The sequence below is a fragment of the Poecilia mexicana genome, unplaced genomic scaffold, assembly GCF_051168715.1.
Source record: "Poecilia mexicana isolate PSO_F unplaced genomic scaffold, ASM5116871v1 scaffold_15, whole genome shotgun sequence".
NCBI classification, from domain to species: domain Eukaryota; kingdom Metazoa; phylum Chordata; class Actinopteri; order Cyprinodontiformes; family Poeciliidae; genus Poecilia; species Poecilia mexicana.
The window spans coordinates 19,483,410-19,499,549 of record NW_028263384.1 but is presented as its reverse complement, the minus strand read 5'-3'; the positions used below and the strand labels follow the sequence as shown (position 1 = coordinate 19,499,549).

Sequence of the window (16,140 nt, the reverse complement as noted above, 5' to 3'; positions counted from 1 at the left end):
ATGGCGGAACACTTTAATACTGAGGGCAGAGCAGAAGGTCAGAACTACAACATGGCGGAACACTCAATGATTACAGAGGAGGGCTGAGCTGGCAGTTAGAACTACTTCCTGTTTTGGGCATTATACAGGTGGATTAACCAAACCACTGTTACACATTGGATTAGTGTGGTTATGAAAATTAAGTTTACTGAAAGTTTCAAAATAAAACTCTGAAAATTGCACTGACAAAAGTGCATCGCCGTAGGCGATGCAAAAATGAAAATCTTTTTTTTATGTTTTTTTTCTCAGGATAGTGAACTGCCTTGCGCAGCAAGGCAGTTCATTAACATTAGCATTTCATGGTTGTCTCAAAGATTGAAATCCTTCCCCAGCTTTCTGTCTCACACACACAGCAGTTGGCTGAGGGCCAATCGCTATAGCAACAGAATCCAGAGAAAGGCAAATCTGCTGGTTTGGACTACAAACCAGCAGCCATAACTGCCATAACTGTAGTTCTATCTATGGCCAAGACTCAGTTAAAACAGAGGCCTGAGCAGCATGTCAGAACTACAACATGGCGGAACACTCAGTTATTACAGAGGAGGAGTTGGCTGGTATTATAAACAACTTGTGCTTTGAGCATTATATAACTGATTTAACCTGATCACTATTACACATGAAATTAGTGTGGCAATTTCAAATGAAGCTTATTGAAAATTTTCAAAATAAAAGCCTTGACAATTTTTACATCATGTAATTGCTCTTTTTACATACATTTCTGCAAAAAGTTCTGAGCTCAGCGCACACCATTTTTCTCTCATCACTGCAATTACTGTGAATGAGCTACAGATATGAATCGCGGTACTAAATGAGACGACAAATAGCCCTCTCATACGCTTCAAACGGTTTTCGAATACGTATCACGGTTCCCGAATGGAAAGGAGTTGTTCGGACAGCTTTTTGGAGTGAAACTGGCTGGCTCAAACACATAGAATTGTTTCTCCCCCTGTCTGGAGAAACACAGGGGGAGGCTTGATCACTATAGCAACAGAACACAGACAAAAGCCAAACTGCTCCTTAGGACTACAAAAACACCATCTTTGTAGTTCTAAACACGATGGAACACTTTACTACAGAGGCCTGAGCAGAAGGTCGGAAGGTCAACATGGTGGAACCCTCAATCATTACAAAGGAGGGCTGAGCTGGCAGTTAAGAAGTACATAATGGTGGAACTCTGACTTATTACAGAAAGAAGGTGAGCAGAATGTTATAACTACAGACAGGGCAGAATGTTCTGGGCATTATATATGAACTGGTTTAACCCAACCACTGTTAGACATGGGATTAGTGTGGCCATTTAAAATGAAGCTTACTGAAAATTTCAAAATAAAAGCCTGACTATTCCTCTCAGGCCTTTATTATGTTTTTCTCTCAGGTTAGTGCAGAGAGAACTACAGATTTAAATCGCGGTTCCATCGGAGACAAGAAATTGCCCTCTTATATGCTTCAAAAAGTTTTCGGATTGCTCTTATGGATGCTGAACAGTAAGCCGCTTTGATCAGAAAAACTAACTGCTTCAAAGAGTTGCTGCACTCCTCTCATGCTAGTGCAACGCCCTAGGCGTTGCAATAATATTAAGCTTTTTTCGCATTTTTTTTCCTCAGGATAGTGAACTGCCTTGCGCAGCAAGGCAGTTCATTAACATTAGCACAAGATTGTGCACAACATTAGCACAAACTTTAGCATTTTACTGCCCCCACTAGTGCACTGCCTTGCGCAGCAAGGCAGTGCACATCCTAACATCCTAACATCCTACATGAATATTAGTCTTCACGCTAATATTAGCATTTTGGCTTATGCATTAATTTCAACATACTGAATGGTACAGGTGCAGTTTAGTCAACATGTTTCTGACTCACCACAGGTTATTGACTACATTGAAGCTTTCTTTAGCATTAATGCTAATTTTTTGCATCAGAACGCTTGATTAAAAACCGACGGGCACACTTTGGCATGCCCCTTAAAATTTCTGCGGAATTTTCTAGTAGATTATTTATTTTTCTTCCATCACCTTTAATGCGGCTCGTACCGCTGCGTGTACCCCCACAAAAGTGGTATCAAATCGTGCGGCTTGATGCCGAGAAGGGAGCTATTATTTTTATTGGGGATCGGAGTTACGACGGCGACATAAAAAGTGAAAAACGAGCGAAATTTCCAACTGCCGAAACGCAGAGTGTAACTGACACCAACTGCCGCTTTTTTAGAGTGAGAAAAAGAGTGGAATTTTGACCCCAAAATCATTTTGAAATCGCTCTCATGGGTGCAAAAATTGCTCTATCGGTATTAAAGTCGGTCATGACATTGATACGTATGCCTGCTCCGGTAAAATGTTTTCAAAATTTCCCTAGGGCTTACGGTTTTCGGTCCAGGTGCTTCGGAGCAAAGTTTTGGGACAGGACTAACTGACGCTCCTCCCCAGGGTTTTACATACATTTCTGAAAAAGTTTTGAGCTCAGCACACACCATTTTTCTCTCATCACTGCAATTACTGTGAATGAGCTACAGATATGAATCGCGGTACTAAATGAGACGACAAATAGCCCTCTCATATGCTTCAAACGGTTTTTGGATCGGCCTTACGGATCCTGAACGGGAAGCAGTTGTTCGGACTGCTTTTTTCATTAAAACTGACTGGGTGTCTCATAAAGATAGATAAGTCTGACACACACGCAGGGCAGTTTCATCACTATAGCAACAGAATACAGTGGAAGGCACAGCTGCTGGTTTGGACTACAAAGACTCTGTAGTTCTAAATAAGGTGGAACACTTTAATACAGAGGGCAGAGCAGAAGGTCAGAACTACAACATGGTGGAACAGAGGAGGGCTGAGCTGGCAGTTAGAACTACCTCCTGTTTTTGGCATTAGACAGGTAGATTAACCAAACCACTGTTACACATTGGTTATGAAAATGACGTTTACTGAAAGTTTCAAAATAAGACTCTGCAAATTCCACTCACGAAAGTGCACTGCCATAGGCAGTGCAATAATATAAATCTTTTTTTGTGTTTGTTTTCTCAGGATAGTGAACTGCCTTGCGCAGCAAGGCAGTTCATTAACATTAGCATGTCATGGGTCTCTAAGATTGAAATCCTTCCCCAGCTTTCTGTCTCACACACACAGCAGTTGGCTGAGGGCCAATCGCTATAGCAACAGAATCCAGAGAAAGGCAGATCTGCTGGTTTGGACTACAAACCAGCAGCCATAACTGCCATAACTGTAGTTCTATCTATGGCCAAGACTCAGTTAAAACAGAGGCCTGAGCAGCATGTCAGAACTACAACATGGCGGAACACTCAATTATTACAGAGGAGGAGTTGGCTGGTATTATAAACTACTTGTGCTTTGAACATTATATAACTGATTTAACCTGATCACTATTACACATGAAATTAGTGTGGCAATTTCAAATGAAGCTTATTGAAAATTTTCAAAATAAAAGCCTTGACAATTTTTACATCATGTAATTGCTCTTTTTAGATACATTTCTGCAAAAAGTTCTGAGCTCTGCGCACACCATTTTTCTCTCATCATTGCAATTACTGTGAATGAGCTACAGATATGAATCGCGGTACTAAATGAGACGACAAATAGCCCTCTCATATGCTTCAAACGCTTTTCGAATACGTATCACGGTTCCCGAATGGAAAGGAGTTGTTCGGACAGCTTTTGGGAGTGAAACTGGCTGGCTCAAACAGATAGAATTGTTTCTCCCCCTGTCTGGAGAAACACAGGGGGAGGCTTGATCACTATAGCAACAGAACACAGAAAAGCAGAGCTGCTCCTTAGGACTACAAAAACACCATCTTTGTAGTTCTAAACACGATGGAACACTTTACTACAGAGGCCTGAGCAGAAGGTCGGAAGGTCAACATGGTGGAACCCTCAATCATTACAAAGGAGGGCTGAGCTGGCAGTTAAGAAGTAAATAATGGTGGAACTCTGACTTATTACAGAAAGAAGGTGAGCAGAATGTTATAACTACAGACAGGGCAGAATGTTCTGGGCATTATACAGGTGCTGGTCATAAAATTAGAATATTGTGATAAAGTTCATTATTTTCCATAATGTCATGATAAAAATTAAATTGTCATATATTTTAGATTCATTGCACACCAACTGAAATATTTCAGGTCTTTTATTGTTTTAATTTTGATGATTTTGGCAAACAGCTCATGAAAACCCAAAATCCCTGTCTCAAAAAATTAGAATATTATGAAAAGGTTCTCTGAACGAGCAATAAAAATAATCATCTGAATCAACAAAGTAACTCTAAACACCTGAAAAAGATTCCTGAGGCCTTTAAAAACTCCCAGCCTGGTTCATTACTCAAAACCGCAATCATGGGTCAGACTGCTGACCTGACTGCTGTCCAGAAGGCCATCACTGACATCCTCAAGCAAGAGGGTGAGAAACAGAAAGAAATTTCTGAACGAATCGGCTGTTTGCAGAGTGTTATATCAAGGCACCTCAGTGGGAAGTCAGTAGGAAGGAAAAAGTGTGGCAGAAAACGCTACACAACGAGAAGAGGTGACCGGACCCTGAGGAAGATTGTGGAGAAGGGCCGATTCCAGACCAAATTAAATTTTCATCTCCATAAAACTTTTCAGCAGATGTAAGCATGAAGTGCTCCAAAATCTTCTGATAGCTGCTGCATTGATCCTGCCCTTGATAAAACCCAGTGGACCAACACCAGCAGCTGACATGGCACCCAGACCATCACTGACTGTGGGTACTTGACACTGGACTTCTGGCATTTTGGCATTTCCTTCTCCCCAGTCTTCCTCCAGAGTCTGGCACTTTGATTTCCGAATGACATGCAAAGTTTGCTTTCATCCGAAAAAAGTACTTTGGACCACTGAACAACAGTGGTCCAAAGTGCTGCTTCTCTGTAGCCCAGGTCAGGCGCTTCTGCCGCTGTTTCTGGTTCAAAAGTGGCTTGACCTTTGACCTGGGGAATGCGGCACCTGTAGCCCATTTCCTGCACACGCCTGTGCACGGTGGCTCTGGATGTTTCTACTCCAGACTCAGTCCACTGCTTCCCCCAAGGTCTGGAATCGGCCCTTCTCCACAATCTTCCTCAGGGTCCGGTCACCTCTTCTCGTTGTGCAGCGTTTTCTGCCACACTTTTTCCTTCCTACTGACTTCCCACTGAGGTGCCTTGATATAACACTCTGCAAACAGCCGATTCGTTCAGAAATTTCTTTCCGTTTCTCACCCTCTTGCTTGAGGATGTCAGTGATGGCCTTCTGGACAGCAGTCAGGTCAGCAGTCTGACCCATGATTGCGGTTTTGAGTAATGAACCAGGCTGGGAGTTTTTAAAGGCCTCAGGAATCTTTTTCAGGTGTTTAGAGTTACTTTGTTGATTCAGATGATTATTTTTATTGCTCGTTCAGAGAACCTTTTCATAATATTCTAATTTTTTGAGACAGGGATTTTGGGTTTTCATGAGCTGTTTGCCAAAATCATCAAAATTAAAACAATAAAAGACCTGAAATATTTCAGTTGGTGTGCAATGAATCTAAAATATATGACAATTTAATTTTTATCATGACATTATGGAAAATAATGAACTTTATCACAATATTCTAATTTTATGACCAGCACCTGTATATGAACTGGTTTAACCCAACCACTGTTAGACATGGGATTAGTGTGGCCATTTAAAATGAAGCTTACTGAAAATTTCAAAATAAAAGCCTGAATATTCCTCTCAGGCCTTTATTATGTTTTTCTCTCAGGTTAGTGCAGAGAGAACTACAGATTTAAATCGCTGCCATCTTATATGCTTCAAAAAGTTTTCGGATTGCTCTTATGGATGCTGAACAGTAAGCCGCTTTGATCAGAAAAAACTAACTGCTTCAAACAGTTAGAATTCTGTCTCTCCCTGTGTGTCTCACTAACATGATAGTTGAGCTGCTCTTTAGAACTACAATGACTGAAGGTCAGAACTACAACATGGCGGAACTCTCAGATACCACAGATTAGGGCTGAACTGGCATTTAGAACTACTTGCTGTTTTGGGCATTATATAGTTGGATTAACCCAACCACTGTTACACGTTTTATTGCTGTGGTCAATTAAAATGAAAATTTCAAAATAAAAGCCTTGATATTTTTCACATCAGCTTTGGGCTTTATGTGAAATGTTTAAACAAACTACTGTTACACATTGAATTGGTGTGGTGGTTAAAATGAAGCCTACTGAAAGTTTCAAAATAAAAGTCTGCATATTCCTCTCATGCTAGTGCAACGCCATAGGCGTTGCAATAATATTCAGCTTTTTTCAAATTTCTTTTCCTCAGGATAGTGAACTGCCTTGCTGCGCAAGGCAGTTCATTAACATTAGCACAAGTTTAGCATTTTACTGCCCCCATTAGCATTAGCCTTTTCCCTAAAGGTAGCTATTAGATAATTTTCTTACTTATTAGCGATGTTCAGTATACTGAATGGAGTAAATCAATGACAGAAAACATGCTAGTGATGCCACACATCCTACATGAATATTAGTCTTCACGCTAATATTAGCATTTTGGCTTATGCATTAATTTCAACATACTGAATGGTACAGGTGCAGTTTAGTCAACATGTTTCTGACTCACCACAGGTTATTGACTACATTGCAGCTTTCTTTAGCATTAATGCTAATTTTTTGCATCAGAAGGCTTGATTAAAAAGCGACGGGCACAGTTTGGCATGCCCCTCAAAATTTCTGCGGAATTTTCTAGTTGTTAACTACTATTGCTACTGGAGACTATTTAGATTTAAATAAAGGTTTTTACAATAATAACCCAAACTCTCTTGCTTTCATTAGTTTGCACTATGGTACAGTGTTGCCAAATGGTCAACAAAAAGAATATTTTAAAAAATTATATTTTTTAAAAATTTGTCTTTATTATGTTAACTTGGTTTATTTTAAGTCTAAAAAAACAACCCAAACATTTTTTTTTCCAACTTGCATCACTATGCGTACCATAGAGGGTTAAGGACGCAGCCCTCCACGCTGAATCATGGTTTACGTGCAGCGGCTCTATTTCCCTCCTGTACTGCCAGTTGTTGATAGCCTTCAACTTAAAAGCTGCATCATATGAGTTTGAAGAAATTCCTCCGTCGTGTCTGCTGCTAGCATATGCTTGTTCTAAATGAAAATTAGCACTTTCTTCTTTGATTTCTAATTTTGACTTCCAATGATTCACTTCCTGCTAAAGAGCCCCCTGGTGGTTGGAGGAAAATCCACAGAAAAGCCGCACCAGGCTACAAGCCGCATAATTCAAAGCTGGGGAAAAAGTAGCGGCTTACAGTCCGAAAAACACGGTATATGAGTTATCAAAATAATGTAATAGATACTCAAGTACTGACATGCTGAGATCATTATTTAAGCTGAATTTTGTGAAGTGATAAATTCCCATCTTTTATCATTTTCTATCGTTTTAGCAACTGTGCCAATAAATATGGTGCTCGATGTGAATTTATTCCAGAACAAAAATATTTATTTAAAAATGAGTCATAGGAACATACATCCACAGGCCTTCCATCTTCCACTCGTGTACTGATGAGTGTGCGCCCGTTGAGATCGATGCCGTCCCTCTCATCAGTCATTTTCTTTTCAGCCAGCGTGCAATCGACATAAATGGAAACTGTGTCACTGTGAACAGAAATGCCAAGCTTGTGCCATTGGCGATCAAAGAGGGCATGCAGGTCACGACTCTTAAACGTGTAGCGGAAAGAGTTTTTCAGCAGACCCTGGGAAGAAAACTCCACTGCTTTCTTATCACCATCAACCACCACTGACACCTGAGGAGTTAAGAAGAGTTTAATAAGAGATTGCTCATCAAAAATTATAGTATTTTGATTAATATGTACATTACTCTGATCTATAGACCTGGTCAGAAGTTTACATATATTCAACATAGGCATGAATGTCAAATTTATTGGGGGACTTTAAAATAAAATTTGTGCTCATTGGGAAATTTTTCAAATCCACACAGGGTGCATACAGTCTTAAATATACTGTATACAATACACATATGCCAACTCTTCATAACAGGAAACAGATTTAAATTAAAAAAAAAAAAAATTAAGTTAACTCTAAATGTCTATCCAGCCAGAATTATCCCAAAAGCATTTTGATGGCTAGAAAAACATGTTGAAAGAGACACTTTCTAAGAGAAACCTATCCAAATAAATGTAGGGATTTATGTACTTCATATATCTGAGTCTGTAGGGTTTTTTTTTTTATCCTTTTTCAGTTAGATAAAATTCACAATAAATTAAACTTTTTGGCTTGAATTTATTCAAGCCAAAAGAATTTAAAAATTCTTCGTTTTTAAAACTCGTCCGAGATGTCTGTTGTACCGTCATTCCACTTCTAATGCACAAGATGACATTCAAGCCTCTGACCAGCATTGTACGACATTACAACACACCTACCTGACTGCTTCCTGATTGGTCAAATATTTGCCAAAGGTACCAGCGGTCTTTTTTTGTAGTTCGTCTCACACGGAAGATGGTGACCAGGGAATACTCATTTGAAAGTCCGTCTGGAAATATCGATCTGAAATAAATGCACCTTTATATTAAACATTAAACATTTATTGTTTAATTGTCCAAATAGTCTCAGTCGACGGTGTCAGTTGTCAGAATTGTTTAGTTAAGGTTAAGAGCTTTCATGGGCTGCATAATGAATGAGCCAATCAACTTTTGTGATCAATAAAATATTTCAGTATCCTCTTGATGCAGCGGCATTTCCATGAATAAACATGACAAACTTAATTCCATTTAGTGTGGATTTTTATTTATTTATTTTTTTTCCGGGATCTGATGTCATTCATATAATGAAACCATGTAGACATTGATGCAAAGCTTAATCTTTTAGTGCACCAGAACACCATGTGCACATGAAAAATAAGTTGGAATCACATGTTCATCTCTATGATATGCACTGCTTAGTGAAGTGGAGCCCAGTTGAAGGAAAAAAATAAAATAAAATGAGGCGCATAAAGGAAAAACAATATTATCAAATACTAAACAAGCTTTTCCCCAAGTTTTTGCTCAACTTACAATTGCAAGTTACATTGCGTCAAAGAAAAGAAAACTCAAAAAAAGCATGCAAAGCATTTTGTTAAATATAATTAATTATCTTCTGCCCCTAACTTCAGTCAAATTAACAATTAAGAATGAAAGAGCATGAATACAATACGGTCAACAAAAATAGTAATAATAATCCCATGATAAGGTCGGTGACGCTGCAGCACGTAGTTGTGAGGATTGAAGAGTGATACACCTTCCTCAGACAGGTTGGAAATTAGTTTTCACTCCTATATATCATCTCCTATTCCCTCACAGCCTCATACCTGCTTCTGTTGTATTTGCAGAGATTTTACTGTAAACCGTACATGACTAAAATAAGAAATGCACTGAGTTAGAGTGCCTAAAAGAACCAAATTCCTCTGTTGCAGCCCGAGGACTGTGAAGGTCATTTCTGGTCTTGTGCATGAGACCGTTTCAACTGCAGATGGATATTAAACATGGCATCACAGTTTCCGCAGATGTTGCATTTAATTTAAATATAACATTCAATTTAAAATGTCATAAAGAAACAGAAGACTACGGCACCTGTTGCTGTTGAATGTACCGTGAAGAATTACATTATGCTGATAAAGAATCCACATAAAAGAAGACACTGAGCTCGAGAGAGCATATTAATTACACATAGCTACTGAGACACGGTAAATGAACACTCAGCAGGCTGAATACTGTTTTATTTAAGGCCAATAGAGTTAACACTCCTATTTACTATTATTCCAAAGCTTGGTGCCTCTGTGTTGTGGATGCATTATATTTCTGAGGAGTTTAAAGGGTTAAACTTCTTGACCTAGTGCTAAGTGCTCTCAGTGGCTGAAGTGACAAAAACTCCAAACCTTAAAGTTTGAATGCTGTGTTTGATTCTTTGCTGAAATGCCACTCTGCATGCTTAAATAGATGCTAATGAGTGCATAAGAGGGATGTTCATTCATTCTCCTCACCACCGTGTTATATTGCCAAAAGCGCTTTTACACTGTGTGATTCTGCCAACTCCGTCTCTTACAAGTCTCATTTAAATATGACTAATTTGCAGTGGCTAATATGATGTGGAATCATTTTTAATTGACTTTTGGATTACATACAGCAATGAACTTTTATTTTCTCTCAAGCCATGTGATGGTTGAATGCTATAAAAGTCCACAGTACGGTTTGATGAAGACAAATACACCCCAGTATGGAGAAAAATCCTCCAATCACCACCACGACTCTCGGAAGTGTGTGAAACTTGCAAAAGTATCAATATCTCATTTATAGTAATTTATGGGCTGTGAACCTTTTCACATTTTGTAACCAACAGTCACAAAAGTCTGTTGGTTTTGTATTGGGATTTTATTTGATAGAATAATACTAACTAAAAACTGATACTGCACACCAAGCTGACCAAATCTTACCAACGGTGAAACTTAGCAGTGACAGCATCGATAGGTGGTGTGTCTCTTCTTACACTTGATTTTGCTTAGGTGTAGCAACTGAAATAGCAATGGCGATATGCAAAAAGGTTCAACGAACTAAAAACTAAGTTAGTTGAACAATCAAAAATATCCACAGTTAGGTTGTGACTATTTTCACAAGGAACTTTAAAAAAAAAATCAACTGACAGCTTATGTAAATGAGTCACAACGGAAAACCATATATTAAATAAACAATTACAGTTTCTTTGTGTCATCACTCTTCTTACATGCCTTTGACCGTACATCTTGTCTAGGTGACGTGGTCCATAGTGTAATCAGAAGCAAAGGTTTGAACGTGTGTCAGAGGAATGCTACCAGTTTCACCGAAGTGAGCAGCTTAAAAAAAATCCAGTACTGGTGGATTCTTTCAGAGTCAAATTGCTGCAGTTCAAACAATCAAACTACAAATGCTAACCTAGTTGGCTCACATTCCTCTCTCTCTCCTGAAAATGTTAAATGCATCCCGATAAAATAAAAGGATCTCCAGGATCACCACACTTTCTGGAAAATGAGTCAGTTAGGTTTTGCGGGGCTGATAGAGAAGTGACAAAACAGCCACTAATTACTGAAAACCACAAACTGAAAAACAATCACAACACACCCTGATTCCATATCATGTTTTTCTGTCACAGCGGGTCATGTACCAAATTATGAAAATATGTGGCTGCTTGCAAAAGAAATGATGGCTCATTTCCTATTTCAAGATGAAAAATTACTCTCTGTCAGAGAGAAAATGCTGCCAGTTTCACTTAAAGCTTCTGATTGTCTCACAAATGCTAAACAAGAATGGCAATTTTGAAAGCCCACCCTCAAAGCATATGAAAGCCTAAATTTGAATAAACATACAATAATGAGCCTGCATTCTGGCTTTACAACTCATTATGCTACACAACACAAGGAAACAAGCAAAAAGCTCCACTCAAGTGTGGCTGCCTGCTATCTAACACACAGCAAAAAAAAAAAAAAAAAAAAAAAGACACTCATTTGCAAAACCTTTAAGCAAAGAAAACCGCGCTCTTATAAACACTCGTTATCCTTACTGCACGAGAAAATCTGCAGCGTAGATGGCAAAGACATATTCAAATGCAATTTAATAAATGAATCGTATATGATTATAAACACGGGTTAAGCTGTAAACAGACGTAGACGAAACACAGATGTTTCTAAAGAGAGTGAGCAACTGTTACTAAACTTTACCGCTGTATGGATGAGTGCACGGTGCATTATGGCAGGCAATTTGTCACTTGACATAACTGCTTGAAGAGTGTGTCAGCCGTGATCTATGTCCCATAATGTGCACTGTGTCGAGGAGCTGGCTGATCGTCAGCTGGATCTGGAGAATAAAGCATGGGGCTGCATATCCCCCACCTCCCGAGTACGGTGAGCAATGCTTTTTGCGGCAAGGGCAGCAGCTGAGGGGGCTTTGTTCTATACGTGCAACTGCCCTCACCTTCCCTCCTGAGCTGATGTGCTCTATCACCTGTCAAAGTACTTAGATAATTGGATATGAGCGGGATCGCAGCCTTGCCACTATAACCAACAACACTGCCAGCAGCGTCCCTGCGAAACCAACAACTGCTTGCGTTAGGGGTCCGGACCGAGTGAGACGACTTAAGCATAAATGTATTTTCAGTTGGCTGACAGAACGGGAAAGCAGACCGCAAATCATCCGGCTCAAAGATACGTTAAACCAGCAAGCGGGAGGGTGGCAGTAAATGTTTACAAGTGCATGTAAAAATACTAAAAATACCCAGCCCTCCTTGAAGAATGACAGTATTCACTTTGAGTGTTATAACCAAAGGACAGGAAAGAATGATTGTCTCCAGAACTTCCAGAACGCCAGAGTAAGCCGAGTCATAAATGACGTAGGCCTGCATAATATATTAAACGAGATGGCCACTTAAACAAATTCTCATTAGCATAGAAAAATCTTACCGTCCACCCAGTTAGCTGGAGAATAACGATCTCCCAGAAAAACGACACCTAAGTGTGTCATTTACGGAGTTATTTTAATATTCCTACCTTATTATACATAATCTGGATTTTATGTCCCTTTACGTCCCACATTCAGCCTCAAGGAGATTTCTTGAATAAATGCAATATATATTAATTCAAATTATTCTCTGTCAGCGAGTTCACCTCACTGCTTGCCCTTACTAAATGAGGTAAATGGGACTTTTGCTCTGAACATGATATATGTGGGTTGCCTCAGTTCAACTCTTTCATGAATTTTGTAACGATACAATTTCTCCGATAAAATTACCAGATCTGAATACAAGAAAACCACCCATTGCTCATCCAAGAACAGGTAGCAAACATAACCAGACATCCTCCTTACCAGAGACGATCTCCAGGACATTTGTGTTTGGGGACCCTGAAGCATTTCCAGGCCAGAAGGGAGATGTAGATCCTTCTGCAAATTCTAATATTTCCCTGGTGTCACCAACCAGAATAAAATGATCAGACAACCTTCAAAGGAATGCACCCACAAGGGATTTAGATTAGATATCTGAACCACTTTAACTAGTTACTTTTGATGAAGGGGGAAAATCAGCTCTGCTTTTAATCACCAGTGCATGTAAAAGGTCACGGCTTGAGGATAGCAAAATAACCACATCATCTCCAAAAAGCAAAGATGAGACTCTGAGGTTCACAAACCAGATACTCTCTTCTGTATGGGTATACCTTTAGCTGTTTGTGAGGTTCATGAACATCACAAACAGGATCCGTGACAAGCATCAGCACCGGCACAGTTCACTTTACGCTGGTAACAAGCCAGACTTTGTGAGGACTCAGCTCTTGCTGTGGTCCGACAAAGACCCAAAATCCCTAGCCAAGCACCACACACTCCCGCAGCTATCCAAACAATGTACATTTTAGAATGATTGTTAGAACTCCTGACCCACAAAACCCATGTCGACTAAACAGCTACACTCCCATCACCGGCTCAGTAATTATGCATTGTAAAGGTTTGGCTCACTGTACCACGGTCATGGAAAATAGCAACATAGTGAATCCCAGGTCAGAGCACTTCTTTTCCAATTCATTGAAGTATGCTTTCAAAGAGACTCCCCGAAATGTTATTCCTCAATAACTGGAACATTGTCCCCCATCCTCCTTTTAAATCTTTATATATTACAGGAAGAAAAACAATAATCTGCAATAGGACATCGAAGTTTTTAAAGATCAACTTACTTTGTTGGTTTTATAAGAGGGCTGCTTCCCAGTCGAAATGATGGCAGGTCTTCTGTAACTGTTCCCTTTCGGAGAAGGAATTTTTCTGTGAGGTCAAATCCTGTGAACAAAGCCATAATGTGTCATAATATAAACTTATAGTAAATTTCTCAATGAATAAAGCATTTTGTTTTACCAGCATTTACCTGTAATCTGTAAAGGACGGTCCAAAACATCAGAAAATCTGTAATCCTCAACACTCAAAGAGGGACACACACCACCTATAGAAAAGCAGCCAAGAAAAAAAATGTTTTTTTGAGACTATGTTTTAAATTGTGCATTTAAATTGTTTTTTCTGACTGCAAAACTTCAATGAATTAATGTCAGACATTCTGCCTTAATCTCCTTGGTTATTCATTTAAATTTGAAATAATAGCCATAAAGACTAATAATTTATTTTCAAGGTTTCACACTTCATTGCTAAATCTTTCATGCATTACATTTATCATTAAATGGTATCTTTTTAAAGCCTTTCAGAACTTCAGATGAAGAAGAATTACCAACAAACTAGCGTACCTGTTTGTTCGCTCACGACCATTCCAAAAGCACAGGGAACAGAGTTCACAATCCAAACGAAAGCAACCCATCTTATCAAGTAGCAATTCATGGCTCTGATGCTGAAAGGCAGCCCACCTGCAAAGCTGCAAAACAGTAGAACATTGCTTTAAAATTCATTTTAGAAATATTGACATAATTAAAGTATATAGCTAATTTTGAAAAAACAAAAAAACTTGTACTGTCATTGATGTCAACAAACATACAGCCCAAGGATCAAGACAGTGTACTATTGGAGTAAGGTTTGCTGAGGTAAGGAAGTTTGTCAACTTCTACACCTTGAACTTTGATGATATTCACAAAACTGTGTAGGAGCTACTCAACCTTGTCCAAACACATCATTTCCAAAAAGCAAAAAAAAAAAAAAAGCAGACTTGCTTTAAGCCAAGGAAATCAAGGACCTAAACGTGAAAGAAATATCTAAAAGTGACTTCAATGTGCTCAAACAAAACGGCTTAAATCTTTGATATCTGACGAGTTTGAGAAGCATATTTTCAAAAAGTACAGATTCCGCATAAGTTTTTTTGCTACACTAATGTTGAGAATTTATAACATTTATTTGAGGTACTTTGAGGGTTTTGGAATAATTTTAGCAATCCATAACAGTATCATCTTTGGATGTTATCGTTATCCATCTGTGGGTTGCTTAGAGTTTTTAATTGTATGTCATACTACAGTCAAAATTTCATTCAGTTTTTTTTTGCCAGAGATGTCAGTTTGTTAATTGCCTTTGAGTACATTATGTAAATTGTTAGTTTTATGTCAATAAGTCCTCACAAGGTATGCTTCTCAAACTCTTTTTACAGTTTTTTGTCTTAAGCATCCAAGTATCTCTGTTGTTTTAGTTTTTATATACGACTATTCAATGAAGTGTTTGAATTTTGCTATTTGTAGATGAACCATTGATAAGTTCACACTTACCAATTGCAGCCAGATTGAGCGCAAAAAATTAGAGAGCTGTGTATTTGACCCTGACTGAGGTGGAGTTGGTTTGGTTCCCCTCACACAATTACACACTCCTCCAGAGTTTACCCCATCTAACACCGATTTTTGTGCCAACTCACCATGCCGACTGATCACTAACACGTCCCCGAAAACCGTGCAGTGTGAACAAAGCTTAACCCTGAGCTGCTGTTAGTTAATTAGCCAATAATACTCCTGCAAACATACAATGCAGTGAAAGTTGAAGGTGGAAACTATTCATTAGTTGATTACGGGGGTTGAATTCCATTAAACCAGTGACACACACAGCACTATACAACATCTAAATGAGATGTTCCTTTAATATTTGAACCAATAAAATACAGAGATGTGCATTGTTATTTTTTTGTATTGATATCAGTTGTTAGCACTAGAATAATTTGCAAACGCCAAAGGTTTTCTGATCTGCAATTAAATTTAGAGTGCTCCCATCTCGGATGTAATGCCGTCTCCAGTTACGAGTTCCAATTTCCAAGGCGAATAGAACAAAGTGTTGGACGTAATAAGGATCCTATCTTGCATAGGTGAAATGCATTTGGTTGTAATCAAGTAAACCAATTAGCAGCTAATGGCAACAACAAACCAGTGACAGTCATCCTTTTAATAGGCAGTCCTGCTTCTACAGCATAATCCAGACACTCCACAAAAGCCCACCTTTTAATTTAGTATTCAGTATTTTCTATTTTCCTCACTCAAATATTTCCTCCTTGTTCTCTCCTATTGTGTTTTGTCAGCTTGTTTTTGGTTTTCTTCACAGAAGTTACACATGATCTGGTGTTTCATATGTACTGGTTTATT

At 38.8% G+C, this 16,140-nt stretch overlaps 1 protein-coding gene across 1 annotated transcript in view; it reads right to left on the bottom strand.

The window, feature by feature from the left end:
• Positions 1–14,973, bottom strand: part of LOC148155330 (collagen alpha-1(XIX) chain-like) — a 31,773-nt gene extending 16,800 nt beyond the window's left edge. Inside the window, exons 1-5 of the mRNA XM_088012972.1 lie at positions 14,323–14,973; positions 13,953–14,027; positions 13,768–13,867; positions 8,468–8,591; positions 7,556–7,831 (exon numbers count right to left, since the gene is read on the bottom strand). Of these exons, the coding sequence (XP_087869098.1) occupies positions 7,556–7,831; positions 8,468–8,591; positions 13,768–13,867; positions 13,953–14,027; positions 14,323–14,413 (666 nt within the window). The 5' untranslated portion in view covers positions 14,414–14,973. The remainder of the gene's footprint in view (positions 1–7,555; positions 7,832–8,467; positions 8,592–13,767; positions 13,868–13,952; positions 14,028–14,322) is intronic.
• Between the last annotated feature and the right edge of the window lie 1,167 nt (positions 14,974–16,140).